This window comes from Thunnus albacares, chromosome 19, assembly GCF_914725855.1.
Source record: "Thunnus albacares chromosome 19, fThuAlb1.1, whole genome shotgun sequence".
Classification (NCBI taxonomy): Eukaryota; Metazoa; Chordata; class Actinopteri; order Scombriformes; family Scombridae; genus Thunnus; species Thunnus albacares.
In genome coordinates, this window is record NC_058124.1 from 2,634,463 (window position 1) to 2,655,062 (window position 20,600).

The window sequence follows — 20,600 nt, forward strand, 5'->3', positions numbered from 1 at the left end:
AAGTCCTACGTCAAGTCTCACTCTGACAAGTACCAAGTCCAAGTCCTAAACTCTGAGTTCTTAACAAGGCATTTTGCGCCCTTTGCCAAATTTAAATTTGCAAAACCAATGAATGGTTTTAAAAATTTGTATTCAATATCTCTGTCATATACAGAGACATTCACAAATTAATCAAAACTCTTCAAATTTATTTGTAAAGTATAGTTGTTGTCCACAACACAACCAAGACAGACCACATCGCAGCATCAACAGACACTTTAATTCAGGGAATAGGACGGTTCAGGAAAAAGATTTTAGTGAGAGTGAAAAGATGGATAAGTGTTTGTCCCTAAAGTACAATAACAAAGAAAGATATATTGACTGTATATTGAAGGCACAACAGGTTAAAAGGAGACCGACTTTGATCATGTACAAACAAATACAGTACAAATGAAGTATTTGGTAAATTATTGGGTAAATTCATGACAAATTAACTTCCTCTCTTCAGCAAAATTTCTATGTTTATTAAAAAGATCATTCTTACAAAGAACCTCAAAAGAAAACACCCTTGTTGAAGGTGAAAGACAAATCCAGCCAACTGTTGAGAATATACTTCAAACCAGGATAAGCATGTCATTGTAAGAAAACCACTTAAAACAAGACCTACAGATGAATGAATAGTGAAATCCCCTGTATATTTTACAGCGATAAAATACAAGAGATTGTAACTTGGTTAATGTAACTACTGTAAATTTTCATATAAAAGCCAGTATTCATGTAATGACCATGTCTCAAATAATAGCAAGGTAAAATAACATAGTGGAGGTGCACCTGTACTATAATAGCAGTAAATTCAGCATAATTATCCCACAGCACTAAATCCATCGGTACAACAACAGTCATATCATACTCACCACTCTGCTGCTTTCTGCTTCTCTTTCCAACAGAGATACTCGTTTGATTCAGTAATTATTTCCAATAGCTTCCAAATAAGCTAAGCTACAGTCAATGACACAACACTTCCTGAATATTTGTCCAAATTTAAAGCCTACCAGAAGAGAGAAGACTGGAAGACTTTAAATGTGAAATACCTGTGCAGGAAGTGTTGATTTTCATTGACAACGATTGCAAAAATGGCAAAGTAAAAGCAACTGGAAATAAGTAGTAAATTAAAACTGTATTTCTGTTATAGAAGAGAGATTTGGAGTGGTATTACATTATTCTGTTGTTGTACTGATGAAGTTAATGCTGTGCAGTTTGTGTAAGGTGAATCCCAAACACTTGGGAAGCGACTTCACATTATGTGGAATACTGCATCACTCTTCAACTAGTGAAAAGAGATAGGACTCTTGTTCTATCTCTTTTACAGTAATGTTAAACATAAAAAGTAACCATACAGCTTAAACTCTTAGGTATACATTGTGTGCAATACATGCTGTCATGCTTTAAAATAATTTCTATAGAGGTAAAAAGTGCACAAACCATACCAAGCAAGAAAACAAGGACTCTATTGAAAATGTATGACATTAACACAAGAAAGCAAAGACTAATGGAGAGACTAAATAATAAAAATAAACTGATGCTGGCAGAAAAATGTGCTGATGCTGGATCAAAAGGAAGGCCACATTCAGGGAGTAAAATTTAAACATGGTGATGATTAGTAGGGAATAACAGTTGTAAAATAGACGAAATATTAATTGCAACAAAAAGTGTTTTTGCTACAGATAAAGTTAAATATACGAATGGCATCATATTAAATTCATAAGAGCTGTAGCCCTTAATGTACATTTTAACTATTGCAGTTCATACCAGACCAGACATGAATTAGTACTTTCCATTCAATGATTCTATTGAAGACTTGGGTTTAACTCACTGGGAGGTAGGCATTTTATTGTCCAAGTTCTAAACTTGAAGTTATTGCTTTATCATCTATGTGTCACATCCTCAAATGACCTGAAAAAGTCTTTGGTAACATTTGAAATGACACCCTATTCTAAACAGTAGAGAGTTCACACAGGGACTATGGAAGCCTAAGCAATGATATATCAATCTTCACTTAAAGGATGATTACAGTTTATTACAACTTGGGTCTCACTTTTGTGGTTTCGGCTGTCATTTGTATCTTTAATAATAGAATTGTACTCTCCAAGTTAGTTGCTGTGATCTGACGAGCAGTCAGCAGAGTTCTGCACAGACCCAAAACTGAGACCTGAACCTGGCGTGTACCCGTGTCTTTAAGACCCAACATGTCTGAACCAGACAGCTACTGCCATTTTGAGGCCCAGACCCAGCCTGAGACCTGAGGCTATGTTTCCTTTTACCCTCTTCTCAGTGGATATTGTTTATCTTTTAGCAAATCATGACGTGCATGGACTCAGACAATTGGCACAGTCAGAAAGAGAAATTTCTTAGAAATTACACTGGAAAACAGCCAAAACCAAACCCGACCCACATTTGAGGCTTTGCTCAAATTTGAAACCTGATTCTTTGTCGGGGCCCATTGACTTCCAGTCAGGTGGCAAAACTCTAGTGGTCATGTGATCAGACAGGTTGTTAACAAATATTTAAATCAGTCAAACTTATTTGGAAGAGGCAACAAAAGAGAAGGGTAAAATTAGGGAGTTTTACTGATATGAACAGTAATAAACCAAAATTAGTCTTTTAACTGTTGACTGTTCAACATCATTACAACTGTACTGTATTTCTAATGTGCCTAAGGACTTGACAGTCATGATGTCTTAACCAATCATAAACAGGCTCTGTAATGAAAGTGAACAGCAGGTGCCCTGACTGTGTACACATTGAGAGCATTGTAACAAAGAAGTTTATTCAGTTTCTATTACACTATAAAGTTGGAACTGCTCATGGTCATCAGTTGTATGTCCAATGAGATTTTCATGCTTTCCAACGTAATTTCATTTGTTTTCAATAGCTCTAATTTGAAATTAGAAAATGAACAAGGAGTTATTTACAGAAATTTAATGGTTCTGCATTTTCTTAAAACATATCTTAAGTTTTATGTCATTTTAATTTGTTTATTTATTCTTACAGTAACTACAAAATCAGATGTGCCTGCTCAGTATGTTGTAAGGCTGGAACCTCTGACATAACCCAAGAATAGGTTCCAATAGAGCAATCTATCAGCCAAGTTCCCCACAGAGTGAACTCATGATGACAGTCCTGATATTAGACTCTAAACAGACTATGCGTTATGGAGCACAGAGTTCTCTAAAGTGAAGTCATACTGAAAATTGGCCAGGTTGTAGTTCATGTCCCGGGACAGCAGCACATCAGGGATGAGGGGGAACCCTGCCTGCATAGCCTGGACATGAGGTGCCAAAGTGAAGGGGACATCCCCAAGGAGGTCTGGGAGAGTGGAAGCAGCCTCCACTGCTGAGCTGGGCCCAGCTATCAATGCTGTGGTAGGTGAAGCTGTAGGGAGATTTGTGTCCATGGGTTGAGCTGGAGTTGGACAGGATGACTGTGAAAAAGAGACACAGAATTTATGTCACTACAGTCCTGAAACTGAGTCCGTTTGGATACTCCTTTCAGTCACTGTTATTTTAGTTTTATACCCCACAAGCAGTGGGGATGGTTGACCATCTTGCTGTGAACTGTCCAATCATTCAACACTTTCATTCACACACAGAGTAAGATATCTCCCCATTAATTAAACCTTATTCCCCAATCATATACTATGTACTAGAAGTACTATTTACCAGTGTACCTTACCATTTTATACTAACAGAAAATGATGCTGACAGATGTTAAACTGCAACGTTGGAACGCCACCGACATTTAAACTTGTCAAGAGAAAAAAGTTTGTCTAAATATTTAAAGGTAGAGTCAGCAATTCTAATCTAATACACTTTTTGTCAAATTCAGCTAATATCTCCTCACGGTCTGCTAGCTGTCTGTTCTGTGTGTGCGCTGTAAAAATCTGGTGTCAATACACAACGCTGGCTCTGTAAATGGGCATGTAAAAAACACAGTGGCTTGGAGCAAGCCACACAACACTACTCCAGCCAATCAGCAGCAGGGGCCATTGGTGCTCGTGCAAAGGACAGGGTGAAGTCATCGGAGCAGCTGTCTGTGTGAGGACATGACAGTCTCCTGTTTCCAGCACGGAACGAGTTCTCACGGAACAGATACACTTCCATTTTATTCCATGTATCAATCCACACCCAGATATGCTCCGAGTCTGTTTCTGCTGCATTTGGTGAAGTGTAATCTGAGCAGACAGTTGTTTAAATCACACAAAAAAACCTGTTCTATATGTGTTTTCAACTAATTAACTGTATCAATAAATCAATAAATATAAACATTTTTGATTTCTTCCCGTGGAGCCGACATGCAAATTATCTTATTATAATTAGAGACACTGAACGCAGGTGGAGTGAGAAGTGGGGAGGCTGCAGAGAGGCGGAGAGTGTGGTTGGACTGTTGTGCTCACATGAAAGTTGTTTTCCACTCGTGATGATGTGTGAGAGGAACATGAGTGACTCTACAGCTGACGCATCGCTCTGAATTCCGCCAGATTTCTCTTTTGGTCGTTGCCATGGCAATGCGTGTCCATGAATTTGGGGGGCGGAGCTTCTGAAGGAGCATGAAGGGAGGGGTGTATTCAACTGTCTTTCTCCAGAACTGACTGACTCTACCTTTAACACTATTTTTGAAGATCTTTCTGGAGCTGATGCGCCACCATCCATGATTTGTTTTCATTTTGTGCAGCAAAGAGTAGCACCTGCATTACATGTGTATCTTTTGGGCATTGAATTGTGGAATAATGGTGTACATCAAAAGCACATTCAAAAATTAAGTAAATATAGTATGCATACTGAAAGGGTTGGGGGTAGTGTACGGAATTCTCGACAAGTGTCGCTAAAGGGTTAGGGGTTAGCGTAAGGTGTATTGTGTCATGTTCTCAGTGACCCCAGTGATCCCCATCTAGAGTCTCCATCAGGCCAAAACTTCAACTTGTACACAAAAATGATTTAAGTATACTAGGCATATTGTCTAAACAATAAAGTTGGCAATGAAGATAAATGTGCTGATGATTTGGTCGTTTTTCATCAGCTTTGTTTTAGACTGCCATGAAATTTGTTGTGGATACTTGCAGTTTCCCAGATGATGGCCTTAGCAACACTCTCGCAACACATTTTCCATTTGCACAATACATACTGCACAGGGCAATAGCCTGAGAGCCATGGCATTTGCTGAATATATACATTCATGGTCACCAGAGAGAGAAACCTCTTTAACTTGATGACTCCTTAACCTAATCCATAGTGTCATCCTGAGGCCATCTTCACAGCTGAACCCCACTAGTGATAAGACTTTAAGAATAGCAAAATTGTCAGTATGTCCTTTGTTCTGTCAGACATTGTCATATATGAGTTGACAGCTTTTAGATATTTCTATATTATAGATATTTAGTCTTGTCGACCCAGTTTTGACTGCACAAGGTTTCCTGGATGGTGATATTTAGACTTACTCAGTCTTGTCCAAGTCACCGTTTTAGATTTGTGTTTTACTGTGATGCACTGACATGCACATGCATCTCAGTGCATCACAGTACATTCCAACATGCTGTCTCTCATTAGTGTAGTTTTCCAAAAACAAAGCTTTAATGCTGTCAACTGAAAGCATGTTGGTGAATTACAGAGACCACAATTTATTGTTGTTGTAATGGCGCGCTTGGAAGTGGTTTCTCATGGTTACAGACTGCATGTGAAGTTTTGTTGACTCCTCTATTGAGTCTATGAAGTTGATGGGCATTCTAGTGTATGTGGAAGAGTCAAATACATTTTTATTAGCTGAGATGTGTATTTTCTTTGCTAAAGTACTGACCAACTTTTCACACTCTGCAAGCATAAAAACTTTTTTGCGATATTATTATTTTCTTCAAATTTTCTGGTATTTTTCTCTGTTTTTAATGCACAAATTGAAAATACACATAAAATGGGTGGATGGAAACGAACCTAATGACCCAAAGTGAATTCATTTCAATGGAACTGCTACTATAAGTGGATGTGAGATTTGAGATGACATTAGTCTGTATGGTGTTCAACTTTGGTGAGCTGACATGCAAACTTGCACCACTTACAAACCAGTTTGACAGTGCTGACCTTTGAGGGAATAAAAGGAACTGTAGAGTCCAAAAGGGAGGGAGTTACCATATTACTGTAGCACCGATGCCAATAGAGCATTCCTTTTTGTATGCCACTAATTAATCTTGTCACAACCAATCATAGCAGCCTGTCCTCACAAGAAAAATAACAGTATGGTTCTAAAATTCAGCCGGCAAAAATGACCTCTAGTTACGTTTATGCTATCTAGCAGCCGTAGTAATTATGACCCGGGAAAGTGACGCAGTTCAGATGACGTCAAAATAATTTGACAATTTGCCTTATTAGTTGGAGGGACGTTGGGTGGATGGCTAGATAATTACAGTAGATAGCAAAAAGTGAACTTAGCTGTACGAGACAACTGTTCGCTTCCCATTTCCAACCGTGAGTGTCATGAGAACGTGTTGAATCATAGCCACTGTGCGGCCAACATGGTCACAGAGGTGATGCATTAATGAATTTTGCGGCACCACTTCCTGTTGTAATGGGGCTGCATATACACAAAGTAAGTTAAAGGATTCACATTGCTTCAAACAAACTGGGTCTTACAAGACATCTGGCCACGTCTAAAGGAAAAACGTTTTTACACTAGTTCACCCCGCTGCTTCTTCAATCTCTCTCCAACAGTTCTATATCTTTTTTGCGTGTCTTTGGAGTCTCAATGTGACAAGCTGTATCAACGGGAATAATGAAGCACACTCTAAGACAGTCTCTCCACAAAAACAGTCATGGTGTTGCGTTCTGTTGTACAAATAAAAAGTTATGGAAGTAGTTTTTGGAAAATCAAAATAAAGACAGTGTGAGTATGAAGTTACAACCTCACTGCATGGAGTGGTCTTGACTGTTTAACATGTTTTGGAAAGTTATAAAAATGGTTGCATGCAGCATTCCCGATATCACCATCTGAAAGGAGATTTTGGACGCTGATAGATGATCCAACACTTTGTGTGCACTTTGTTGGACACATAATCCACAAACAAGCACATATGGTACACCGAACATTTTTGTGTAAGTGTTTTCCAGAGATTAGTGCAGTTCCTTGGACACAAAAATGTGGCTGACAAACTTAAGTCAAACACAGAATATGGTTTCATTTCCAGAGTGGACAGAATTAAACAACCGACCATAATCAAAGTTGTCCAAGTTACTGTGATCACGCAAATACATTCTTGTTGATTTTGATATCAAACATAAAAGACACATTTATTCTGTTGTTCTCACCGTGGACATTTATTAAGCTCTAATTTATTCATAATATTATCTTTGTTTAAATACAAAGCTTATTCTATGACACTGCTTAGTGTGTCTTCTTATTCGCTGTAGCAATGTGCTTGAGTAGTATCTGAAGTTAAGTTAGCACTGATATTAAAATCAAAATTGGTGTATCTTAAGAGTGCAGACACAAGCCTTGCACTTCTGTAACATCCTAAGGAAGGAAGTTGCGAAGGCATAGTCCCCACTATTCTACTTGACGGCTGTGCTTCCACAACGGTTAACCATAAGCTGAACACAGACACGCAACATGCCTTGAAGCACACAGCAGCAGTGACTTTAAGGTAATGCAATGCTTGAATAGGAAGGTGTGTATGCAAGAAAACCTCCAGAAGTAGAGCTAAATGTAACTAAAATGGAAGGTGTCTTTGTCTGTCTGTCTGTTCATGTATGTATGTATGTATGTATGTCCTTCAATTTTCTCCACAACTGTTCATCCAATCGGCTTCACACTTGGCGAGTGTATTGCTGAGGAGCCAAGGAAGTACAAATTGTTGTGTCAAATTATTGAGAAATATAAAATTTTGAAATTTTATGAAATTTTGAGTGTTGTTATTTTAACCGGCGCAGATTTTCTAGCCTTTAGTTTAGTGGCTGAATAAACTCACAGACCAATTGCATGTGTTGTGAATCATCTCACATGATGCTACACAGCCAATCAAATCTGTTGCATTCCGATAAGCATTGCGACTCGAGCCTGTGAGTGAGATACACCCACACAGGGAAGAGACGAAACAAGAGACTGTAGTCAGAGAAATAAGCAAGTCAGAGAAAAGTAATTTCACATGGCGTGCTCTAAAAGGAGAAAAATAGACAGTGAAAACAGAGCTTTTAATGAGCATGGACAGACTCTTACATGTTCATTCTTCCCACAGGCAGTTCAAAACCAGTATGAGTCATATGTTCCGAGACCATGGCCATTGTGAAGCGCCACTACGAGACAAAGCACAAATCTTTTGAGCAAACATACCCACTCAAATCCGAGCTGTGGGCACAGAATTAAACGATCTAAGAGCCCAATATGATCGATCCACTTTATTTTAAGATGCACACTTTTTCAAAAACTCTGTTATATGTGTTTTATTTTAAATGCAGCCCTTATTTTACTTGAAATGAAAAATTAACATTTATTTGCTATTAGAGTACTTTATTTATAACAACTGTGTATAATAAAATGTCAGTTTATTTCATGTTTTTGGTGTATATACTCATTCACCTCCTTACATCCAGTGTATTCATTTTTCTATGCGTTCCAGCAGCAATACCAGAGACCAAGCAATCTGCCCGCTCCAAACAGGCATGTTTTGAATGGGCATGGCACTAGTTTGAACAACCTTGGTTAAGCTCTTTGGCTAGCGGGAAAACATAACTTTACTCCTACGTGATGCTTTTTATTGAGACGGATGTTGCTTGATGAGCTGTGGATGAGGTTTAAACTTGCATTTCACGAAATGTAACATTGCATGTTTTGCTTGAGAATTAAAGGCAAATGTAAGACTAAATGCAGAAAAGATGTTGTTACAGGAAATGGTTATTCCTCTGCAATTAAGAGGCAGAGGTTTCCTTTGGGACACTGGGACAGGGAGGGTGGAACAACCAGGTCTCAGGTCCAGTTTTCTTTTATGCTCTCTAACACAGACTTTCTGCAAGGCAAAGCGCAAAACAAAGATCCTACACCTAGGAAAGATTTCTGTGGTGGAAGTAAGGACACTGCAAAGACAATCACATTCACATCCTGGCATAAAATCAACCAGTGAAATGTATACTTAAAAACTAAAGGTGATCAAGCATTCTCAGTTGTTGGCCCTAAATTGTGCAATAGTTTGCACTGACAATTAGATCTTCCCCCTCCACTGATATCCTTAAAACCCGTCTAAAGACCCATCTCTTCTCTTAGGCCTCTTAATTATCTTCATGAAGTCATGCCTGACCACACTCTGGTTTTCATTTGTTTATATTTATCTGTTGTTTGTGCAATGCTGTTTATGTTGTAATTTTATCTGATTCGTGCTGTTATTTTTGAGATTGTGTTTTTCTTTGATTGTAACTATCAGTCAAATTACCCCATAATTTTAATCTCTCTGCAAAGCACTTTGGTCAACATTGGTTATTTTTAGATGTGCTCTATAAATAAATTGACTTGACTTAAATAAAATGGCGTACTTTGCTGGACAGTTGAGTAAAAGTCAAGTTGCAGCCCTTAAGTTTGCAGTACTAGTCAAGTTTTTACTAGCAAGTACTCTACTAGCATGTGCATACAGCAGCACATTTCTGCTGACTGCACAGGGCAGCTACAACAATCTCTCACAGAAACAAAAGCAAACTCAGGAGAACATGTGGAGTAAAAGCAAGTCTTAGTCAGATCAGAGCACATTCAAAGGGTCAAGGTGGTTAGATGGTCAGAAACACAGGTAAAGGCAGGCAGAACAGAAGTCAGGCTTGAGCACTAAAAGTGTCAGTATTCCTCAAACAAAGTTCTTGTTGTGTCACTGAACTGTGTCTGAAACCCTTCATGAATCCTCTATGAATACAGAGACAGGTTGGTGATTCAGAGCAGCTGCGTGCTACCCAGTGTACCTGGTTCCAGCTTCTCAACGGTGAGGATTTGCTCCTTTTTTTGTCTTATACTGACATTATGCTTCAATATGCAGACCTACACAAAGAAAAGTGTTTGTTATGGTTAACAGTAGGTCACAGAGGCTGGCACAAGAGCCAACGCACACACCTTCCAAATCTTAACAACATAATGTGCAGACCTGAGGCCTGTTTCACCAAGGCTGCAACAAGCAAGCTGCAACTTGCAACATGAGATGATTTCTACTTGAGTTGATTTTGACAAATTAAACTAATCAAAAGAAACACCATCCTTGCAAGCCATGCATTAGCAAGAGGACTGCCATACTCATAAATGTATCTGCAAATCTGCGATCTGCATGTAAGCAGTGTTGGCAAATTTCTGTTGTGAAGTGGGCTCTTGTGTTTCAAGCAAGCTCGTTGGTTGATCAAACTCCTGTCAGGAGGCAGATTGAAATGTTAAACCTATAATCCATACACACCTCTGTGATCCACTCCCATGCATGAGAAGCATGTTCCAGCCTTTATGTATTAGTATATGTTCAGTTTAATATTTGGGTTATTATTATTATTATTATTGGGACTGCTGGTTGCAGAAAACAAACCATTTGAAGATGTCACTTTGGGCTTTAGAAAATTTCAAGCATTCTTCACCATTTTGTGACATTTTATAGAATGGTTAAATGAATTAAAAGACTAATACTAGGTTAGTAGGTTATAGAAATGGGGTTAAATCTATATCTATATCCCCCCCCTCACCCCCACCAACCCCACACTATTAGTTACCACCATAGACACCAGGAATAGCACTGTCGTACATGTGTGTGTGCCTGTGTGTGTGGTCCACATGTAAGCTTTGGAGTGAGGTTTTCTTCTTGCATCATGTGATCTGAAGTGGGACGACTGAGCCTTTCTCTAACTGTGTGACATGTGGTCGCTCCAGGATGACATATGGACCGAACACACACACACACACACGCACACACACACCACTGTCCACAAAAACTTCCTTATTTAGGTACGAAGTAATAAACACTTAAGTATCAAGGCTTATGAAGCAAATAATAATAATAATAATCAGAAGGCCAGCGGTGCTCTTCTGTCCCGAGTGTGTGAATGGCAGCGGCACTATTTGGCACACTGGTTCAGCCCGGGCCCCCAGCACCTGTCAACATCACAGCAGTGTTGATTGTTGTGTATGAACCATGCAGGACAAGGCCAGCTGGGATGCTCTCAGAGCTGGAACACTCAGAAATATGAAGGAAAACATGGCATCCAGGCAACTTCCTGTTATGAAAACATGTTCTTTCCCCCGTTGATGCTTTGATTATCCAGTTCCACGCTGCAATTTTACAAATTCCACAAGATAAACTTCACATTATGAACTGAAATTCATCTCAAGTGCAACGAGCTCACCTTTGACGGTTGCACAATGACGTTTGTTGAACGCTGTGCGATGTTCATGGACTGCATCTTCCGTCTCTGCTCCTCAACAGTTTCTCCTGCACAGGAAATGACACAGAGTTTAGTAGCTTATTAGTTAAAATATTAAAGGAGAAAGACTGTTTTAAATTATCTTAATATGAATAACAAGTTATTACACCTTCTTCATGTAAGCTAAATTGAACTGTACACAATAAAAATGTTTTTGCATCTTGTAAACCAAATATTTGCATATTCACAGCCTCAAGTCTCTGCAGGTTGTTTTTCCTGCTGTGCTGAGATGCATGGAAACCAGCCGCTGTCTGTAAGCTGCCAGAAATCAATAACATTGTAGTAAGCTTGGGAAAGATGTAACAGCTACAACATGCAGAAACAATAGTGTGATCTACACCTATTTGTCAAACACTAAGTCTATCCAGCTTCACATAAATGAGGATTTGCTGCCTTGAAGAGGTGACTCTCTGGGAAACTGTGAAAGGCAGTTTGCATTATTTTCTGAGCTTTTTTTTTGAACAAATAATTAATCGGTTCATGTGAAAATCTATGATGAAAATAAACCTTAGTTGTAACTCTAGGATGACTCTACAGTGTTTTCAGAGTTCAAGGCCAGTCTATACCAAAGAGATGAGAGAAGCAGCAGATCTAATGTCTAATTCCAGCTTCTTCCTGACACTCGTCTTTTTTATCCTCTTGACTTTTAAGGTTTCAAACTCAGGGGCTTGCCTGATTATTCAACAGCATCTGAAACCACCTTTCCAACTGTAGAATCAGAGGAGAAGTGCATCTGACAAATTTTTTTAACTTTCCAAAAACAGACATCTGTCACTTATGATCACTTTTTGCCATGACTGGCCAGGTGTGAGGAGGTGTTAAAAGTACGCAGTGTCTGAATTTTTCTTGCATCTTCTCACAACTTTCCATGTGCACAGCCAAAAATAACACCGTGAATACGAGGAGAGAGTCTGACAGTGTGCATGTTTATCCCCATTTGTACGATTCATCACGTCTCGACGTGATATTGTTTAAACATCATTTTCAGGACAGCCTCATCTTGGAAGGCAATCTTACTGTTGCACTTACAACATCTAGTTATAATAAATTAGTTATCAACTATTAAATTAACCATCAACTATTTTGATAATCCATTAATTGTTGGGATCAATTATTTAAGGAAAAAAAAGTCCAAATTCTTCAGATTCCAGCTTCTCAAATGTGAATATTTCCTGGTTTCTTCAGTCCTCTATGACAGTAAACTGAATATCTTTGAGTTGTGGATTGTAAGTCGGGACAAAACAAAACATCTGAGGACATCATCTTGGGCTTTGAGAAACAGTGATCTATAATTTTCACCATTTTATAGAACAAACAATTAATCGATTAATTGAGAATATAACCAACAGATTAATAATAAGATAATGAAAATAATTGTTAGTTGCAGCACTAGAAATGTACAGAAATGACCTTACACAACCCCTCTAATCTGACGTTGGAGAGATGTGGAGGTAGGAGGCTTCTGAAGCTATTGGACCATCCCACGAGCAGCTCTGAAGAAGCATATTGGCAGCTTTATCAACCTGCTTATGAATGTGACCATTCAGAAGTGGTAGAAACACTTCACTGCCTCGATGTAACAATGTATCTTCTACAACTCATTTTGTATTTGTTTAAAATGTTGTGCTGTTTGTTGCTGCCTTTTATTAAATTAAATTTGAGGCTTCTGATTCATATCTTGCACTCTATTCTCCTGTTTTATCTTGTCGTTATTGTAACTCTTTTTAATTGTATTTAAATGTGTCCTTTCATAATGTATTGTGTTTCTTGTCTTGATGCCTTTTATATTTTATGTAAAGCACTATAAACTGCCTTGTTGAAATGTGCTGTACAAATAAACTCCCTGACACAAACCATGTCAGGGAGGTGGGATGATCTGTGCTGTACAAATGCTTTTCTGATCACATTAATAGATTAGAAAGCATTAGGACAGCTGGGAATGAGCAAACACAGTTTCTCTGTATTAAGTATTCAAAGCTGAAGTTTACGCCTCTGAATAACTCTATGTATATAAGTGGTTGTATATTGCCACCATTCTTCTTTCTTCCACTACAATTAAGAGATACTGCTAGTCACATTGAAGCTACTGATCAATAGAGCATTGATACCAATGTAATGAATATATGCTACAGATGTGTCAGAGCATAGAAATAAAATCTTCAGGACTGTCATTTGTTCTTAGTCCATGTCCTTACCTATTTTAAGGTTCTGCTTGGGGCCTGGCAGCTGTCACTGAGCCAATTAATTAGATCTCCATTGTCAAGTGGCTGAAACACTGAGTAAGTGGAGGCGGTGATGGGAGGAGAAAGTGAGAAGGTAATGCTGTTATCCTTCTCTTCCTCTCCAGGGCCAGACTCACTTTGCCCACAGAATGAAATCATGCACGCTGATGTCATCGTCTCTGATCTCAGCTACATGTGTCTCCACAGCAGCTTCCCAATGGAAGAGGAAGTGCTTTCCTCAGGGACCACACGAGGCCCTCTTTGTGTGTGTAGATCATCATCTACAATCATCACTTCTCATCGTTTGTCTGCCATGTTTACAACATGAAACAATGACTGTGAGGTTAAGGTGCTGTCTTCCAGCTGTAAGGGTGATCAGGGATGTTTATATCTATATTTGGTTAACAGTGAAAGACTCATCTATTTTAACTTTGGGGTTTATGAATAAAAAGGCTCATGTGGATGTTAAAGAAAAAAAATCAAGCTAAAACTCAACACTTTAATCTTGTTGTTGTTGTATTTCAAATCCAATCACGGCCAACACAAAACTTTCCTCATGCAGTTTGAATTTTAAAGGATAGCTGAGACTACTACAGCGCCACTGTCTGGCCGACTGTGGTAATTTTTCATGTATATTCGACTCCATTAAGAGTTTCTACAACACTGGTGTTGGTTTAAGTCCACAATGGAGGCCTAAATAGTAAGTCTTAACAACTTAAAGTCTTAAAACCCAATGAAAAGATCAAATAGAATTACTGTAGCTAATATGATGCAAACCAGGAAACAAGTTTGAAATGTTCTTTTTTTGGAAAACAAAGGGTTTCTGGTGCCATGGCAGTTTGGCAACAAATAGTCCAAATGATTGCATCCAAGCTTAGCCAGCTGGTACGGTGAATATTCTTATAATTGCTTAGGATTTGTTCTTTATGTGACCAGAAAACAGTAACATGAGATGGGACTCTTCTCTCTTACATTGAGTTTTGTACATTTTAATTTTGATTCCTCCTCACACCCAGAAACACTCAAACTGAAGACAGGGGCATCATTTTACCAAGTATTGGAAAAGACCACCATTATTGTGTTATTACCTGGAATTAGTGAAGCATGAATACTCAAAACTAAATATTAATTTCATCAAAATTAAAACACCCATATTAGCTCTGACAGCTGGGTTGCTTTTGAATCCTTGAGGTTTGAGATGTTTTACCTTTGTAACTTGCAGGTTGGTTAATCTCAGTCTTTAATTAATTTAGAACTGCAACAGTTAGTCCATTAATCGATAAGTCTATCAGCAAAAAATTAATTGCCAATTATTTTGATAATCAATTAATTGTTTAGCCATTTTTCAGCAAAAATACCCAAAATTGTTTTCAGCTTCTCTAATGTGATAATTTAAGGATGTTCTTTGTCATACAAATATTACATTGAACATCTTTGGGTTTTGGACAAAACAAGACATCACCTTTGACTCTGGGAAATTATAACATTTTTTCACTATTTTCTGACTTTTTATAGACCAAGTGATTAATTGATTACTGAAAATAAAATAATGAAATAATCATTAGTTGGAGTCCTAACTTAATGAACTCCAGCTTGTTCACTCTGCTGACAGACAAACAACAAACTGCCAGATCACATTGTTCTGCTTTTAGCTTCTTTAAATTGGCTCCCGGCTTGTTTTAAATTTGATACTAGCCTATATATTGTGAAACTTTTAAAACTATATCCTTCATGATTCTGCAGTCATCGGCCTCTATTTATCTGTCAAACTATACTCGAATCCAAAGTGGACAGAGCTTTTGCGAGCGTGGCCTCTAACCTCTGGACCATCAGCTCAGCTTTGGACCTTTGTTCTATTAGGTGGATATCTACCAGTGAGTGGCTACGTGAGGGAAAAGGAAACTTTATATTTCAGGAAAAATAAACCCTTATCATTTTTTTGTCCTCTGACACCTCAGATGAGCCAACCCAGTCTTACAGCAGGTCGTGAAATAATCACGAAATTTAATCTATAGATTTGTGTACATGGACGCAAATCTTCCATTTTTTTGTGACACTCGGTGCGACTTTCAAACTAATGTATTGCAATCGGAATATTTTTCGTGCCTGCACCATGTTTTTTTCTGCCAGTTGGGACTCGGGAGCAAAGAAGCTGTATTATCCTTGTTTTGATTTCTTTATTTTAATGTTATCATTCCGGTAGGTGGACCAGAGGAGCCGTCTAGAAGTATTTTCCTCACCGTCACTGTGTTCAGGTTTTCTTTTAATGATATCTGTAACATTTCCTTGATAACTCAACAATACAACAGGTTAATGTTAAGATCATCAGTTTTAATTATTTAAAACTGATGGGGACTGGGTCATATTTGGAATGCCTTGTCATCACTGACATTTTTGGGTTTATATGAACCATTCACCAAGCGCAGTGCTTATTATACAGCCATCTTTGATGAGAGAACATGACTAAATGGTAAGCAGGGAGTTTACAGTGAACGTCTGGGAGCTCAGTTGGTTGCCTCAGTCTGAAAAAGAAAGTCTGGCTCTGACACTTGCTCTCCTCTGCCAAAAAAAAAAACACGCAGCTCCTGACCATCTGTGTCTGCTCTACCAGCTCTTCAAGTTAAAGACACAAGGAAATACAAAATAATACTGCACCTTCCTGAAACATGAGACCTGAAGTGATGTCAAATGATAGGAACTAATGGGCAAACATGAAATAAAACTCCCCATGTACTATTTCTTTTTGGTGTTCCACAGCATATATTTGCCATTCAAATTTCTTACAGGGGGTTTTTATGTTAAATGTTTCCTGTCCCTGCTCTTGTTTAAAGATGCATTATCAGTTAGTTGATTTAGACATCACAGAAATATGAAACGCACAAAAAATGTGGATTCACAGTATTATGAAACAAAGTCACACACTCAGGATGTTGTGAAATCAAAGTCAAATTCTGTCGCTAAGTGATGGGCGATCACAAGACAAGCAGTAGTAAGTCCAGCCTCATCTGTGTTACACAACACACCAATCAGAATGGCTATTGATTTTTTATTCAATGGACATTTTTATTAAATATTTCATTAATCTGATCACCACTCACTTTCCTTCAGTATAAAGATTAATAATAATGAAATAAATTAGCTTTGAAAATCATCATTACTATTCTGTGCAGTAACTTTGCCATGTTAGTGAGCAGTTCCTCATTCATGCTATATGAGCAAGAATGAAGGGAACTTCACACCAAACTCCATTCAAAATTCTGTCAGTTTAACAATGCCCTATTTATAGACAATGGTAAATAGAAAATATTACATCTATAGACCATTTCTGACCTTTTAAGCAAAATAAACACTAAAAAAACACCTCATTTCAATAAAAAAAAGGTTCACATCACTCTCTTCCACCACTGTTGTGCATTCTGCTTATTTACTAATTTCAACTCAGTACTTTATATGTGTGCTAAATTGAACAGTGGGTCATTATCAGTCATATTCTATTGACTACCTGACTGACTGTAGCACATGAAATATGACTCGTCTTTGCTGTGAAAAAGGCAATAATAACTTACCAGATGTTTATATGGAGTTTGGCCTGATATTCAGTTTCTATCCTTGTAAATAGTTGGTTCCTCAGCTACAGGACTCTACTAGCTAACAGGGTGTTCCAAGAATTAAACATACAAATGCAAATATGTCACTTTCATTTTAATATGAGCTTATGTTTCTCACCAACGATAACAAAGCCTCCATCAGCTTCCTTCTCAGCTGTTGACTTCTTTGAGTCTTTACGGAGTCCGAGGAAACTGAACATGATTATCCTGTGTCAACAAAATAAATAAAGTTAGACTGACAGTTATTACAATCTATCAGATACCAAAGTATCTCAGTACTCAAGTTAAAGTGCCATTACAGCTGTACAAAAAAATTAATTAGACTCAAAGTAAAATTATTTGAAGAAAGAATTACTTCTCTAGCTGAAATATGACTTTATTAATAGCTTTATTCTCAGAACAGGCAGTTGCATGTCCTTCAGCTGCTACATGTCGTTAGCTGGGAATGAGAATTATTATGACTTTATAAAAAATAATGTCAGATATAAAAGTATAGAAGGAAGATGGCTACAACCAAATTTTAAAGAAAACTTGACTCATGGCTTCAAAGTCAGAAGTTTTTGTCTCTGCAAAGTGAAAATGACTCTTACTGTCGTTGTGTCTTGTCGTGAAGTTCAGAATGCGGCCATAAACTCACTTAATGGCTCCAAAAGCGTTTAGTTTGGGTTAATATTGTTTCATGACATTAGTTTCAGATAAGTATAACTCCGCCAATGTGTTAGTTTCTAGTTCCTGTAACGTTACGCTATTGTGAGACAAAGGATATAACCTAATTAATCTTCCGTCATTACTGTCCCCGTGCAATATCATCCGTGTTATTATGTTATGATCAGATATTGACGTCACTAACCTCAATATCGTCCGTGTTCGTGTAGAAACTATGAACTACCCTCAACAGTTCTGCTGCAGATGATTCTTTCAGCAACATGTAGCGGAACTGTTCGCTGGTGTTTACGGGGAAGAAAATACTAGAGCACAGCGGATATGTCGTTGAAAAGGTTGGGGGTGTTCGATTGCAATCACGGGATTCACCGTTATTGCAAACCAGCCGGGTTTGCACGTAAATTTAGGCACTCCGCCCGCGTGGGCTGCCGTGTAAAACAAAAGTATACAACTAAATATTTCCCGCGCTGTACTGCTTTGTCCTGAGTTCAGTAACGCCATTACAGCAAACCGCGAAAATGTCAGGCATACTGGATGTCCCGAAACCAAGAATAAACTGCTCCCTGCTGTCGCAGCACATTAGCAGACCGGTGTGCTTCGTTGGGCGTGTTGAAAAGGTCCGTGTGGTTTGAATTTAAATGTTTGCTTTAGCAGTTGGAGACGTGGTAAACTTGCGTGAAGTGAATGCCATTAACATGCAGTGTTTCTTTTCTGTCATGTCAGGTACACCCAACTGGGAAAACCTTCACCGTCACAGATGGAGAAGGAAAGACAGCAACGGTTGAACTTAATGAACCTGTGAGTACATATTGAGACAGTCCAGACCTGACGCTTCTTGAGTCTGCAACTTAAATAATAACTCAACTGAAATAGAGCAGTTTGTCTTTCGCTAGTTCTTCAGTGATGTTTAATTACAATTCAGTGAAAACGTCGCGTTTATAGACTGGGCAGGCTTGGTATAGAACAGTTCGTGGACTGTCCTGTTAGGATTAATGTAATATGGGTTTGAAAATGTTTTGAACCTTTGGTACTTGTGACATTGCAACTCCTCACCTCCTTTACTGGGAAAGGGGTATAAATGACTTAAACAGTTACAATGTTCCACTTAAAATACCAACCTTAACCACTGAACCTATACTTTATCGTACAAGTTACTGCTGTCGTTCTGTCAGCTGGTGGCGCTTTTGCTCCACTGTCTTGTGCCACTTCTCAGTGGCATACCGACTCTTATTGACATATGCCACTGCGTATTATAATATGCCGATGCTGTGTGAGACTTATAAACGGCCTATCACTTTCATTTCACTGGCAGATGCCACTTTTCACCGGCATACCGGTGATGCTTCTCTTGTTTTAATGTCATACAGCGATTCTTAGTGGCACACCACTTTGACTAGTGGCATGTCCCTGCTTTGTGACAGAGAAAAGGGAACATGAAAACAGTATATCAGTCCTCTGCCATATACCACTTCCCACTGGTGTGGTTTTTAAAATTCAGATTCATATATGCTGTAGGGAAAAATATCCTCTGACTGGAGTCATTTTTTAAAGAAAAAAAGTCCAAATTCTCAGATTCCACCTTCTTTAGTTTCTTTAGTCTTCTATGGTAGTAAACTGAATATCTTTGAGTTGTGGACTGTTGGTTTGGACAAAATTAGACATTTGAGGACATCAGCTTGGTCTTTGGGAAATGTTGAACATTTTTCACCACTTTCTGACATTTTATGGACCAAACAACTAATTGATAAATCAGGAAAATAATTGACAGATTAATAGATAGTGAAAATAATTGTTAGTTGCAGCCTTAGTCCAAATAATCAGGAAACAGGGTCTTGTAATAATAATCAATAATATTAATTTATCATCTATATCATTGGAAAAGGTAGTGCTACTACTTCACTATTAGCCAGACCTGCGCTCTCTTTGTTGTTGGAGGAGAGGTATTAACAGACCAAACAAGCAGGTAATGATGGTAAAATGAGGTTTTTTTTTTTTCCTCCAGCTTGAGGAAGAGCTGAGCGGCATTGTGGAGATCATTGGTATGGTGTCCAACAAAGGAGCAATAATGGCCACCACATACAACATGCTGCGAGAGGACAAGGGCATTCCTTTTGGTAGGTCCTCTTGTATTAACAGATAATGTGGTTGCCATACAGCAACACTGATCGACGGTGACTCACAGTATGTTGTGTCCATGTGTCCCACAGATTTAGAGCTGTATAACGAAGCCCTGAAGGTCATCCATGATTTCCCCCAGTATTACCCTTTTGAAGTGGCTGCAAGTGGATGAGTGCTCACTGTGTAAAGACGTTTTCAGTCCATTGTGGGTTTTTTTTTTCTTCCTGTGCCCAGTTTTTGTTGTGAGTAAAAGTTTTGTACAAAGTAAATCTGTAATATCAAGAAGGTTTTGGCAATAAAATTAATTAATAAAATGATTTATTTTCTTGATTTTTCTTTGTAACTAAAACACTTTTCGCTCAAAACAGCCTTTTCAGTTGAGCATTAAGGGTCATTGTTGACCTTGAATTCAGTGTCTGTGACAAAATAATCTCAATATAAAGGTTCATTTACAAGCTTTATCAGGGCTTTTAACTGCATCTCTTCAAGTGCAGCTTTGAGTTGCAAAAAAGTCTGTGAGGAATTAACTTTACTACAAATTA

The 20,600-nt window shown here is 38.2% G+C and overlaps 2 protein-coding genes across 3 annotated transcripts; one reads left to right on the plus strand and one right to left on the minus strand.

Annotated features, from left to right (window-relative positions):
• Window positions 1-240: 240 nt before the first annotated feature.
• umad1 (UBAP1-MVB12-associated (UMA) domain containing 1) lies at window positions 241-18,215 on the minus strand. 2 transcript variants are annotated; one of them, XM_044335580.1, is made up of 4 exons: window positions 18,128-18,215; window positions 17,396-17,484; window positions 11,370-11,455; window positions 241-3,460 (listed from the first exon to the last, which is right to left on the minus strand). In XM_044335580.1, the coding sequence occupies exons 2-4, from the start codon at window positions 17,475-17,477 to the stop codon at window positions 3,182-3,184; spliced, it is 447 nt and encodes a 148-aa protein (XP_044191515.1). In that variant the 5' UTR covers window positions 17,478-17,484; window positions 18,128-18,215; the 3' UTR covers window positions 241-3,181. The 2 variants fall into 2 exon arrangements, with proteins under 2 accessions (XP_044191515.1, XP_044191514.1); XM_044335579.1 differs by lacking the exon at window positions 18,128-18,215 and adding an exon at window positions 17,868-18,121.
• A 188-nt stretch (window positions 18,216-18,403) lies between these two features.
• Window positions 18,404-20,375, plus strand: rpa3 (replication protein A3). The gene is made up of 4 exons (XM_044335581.1): window positions 18,404-18,557; window positions 18,664-18,738; window positions 19,943-20,054; window positions 20,148-20,375. The coding sequence occupies exons 1-4, from the start codon at window positions 18,459-18,461 to the stop codon at window positions 20,228-20,230; spliced, it is 369 nt and encodes a 122-aa protein (XP_044191516.1). The 5' UTR covers window positions 18,404-18,458; the 3' UTR covers window positions 20,231-20,375.
• The last annotated feature ends 225 nt before the right edge of the window (window positions 20,376-20,600 follow it).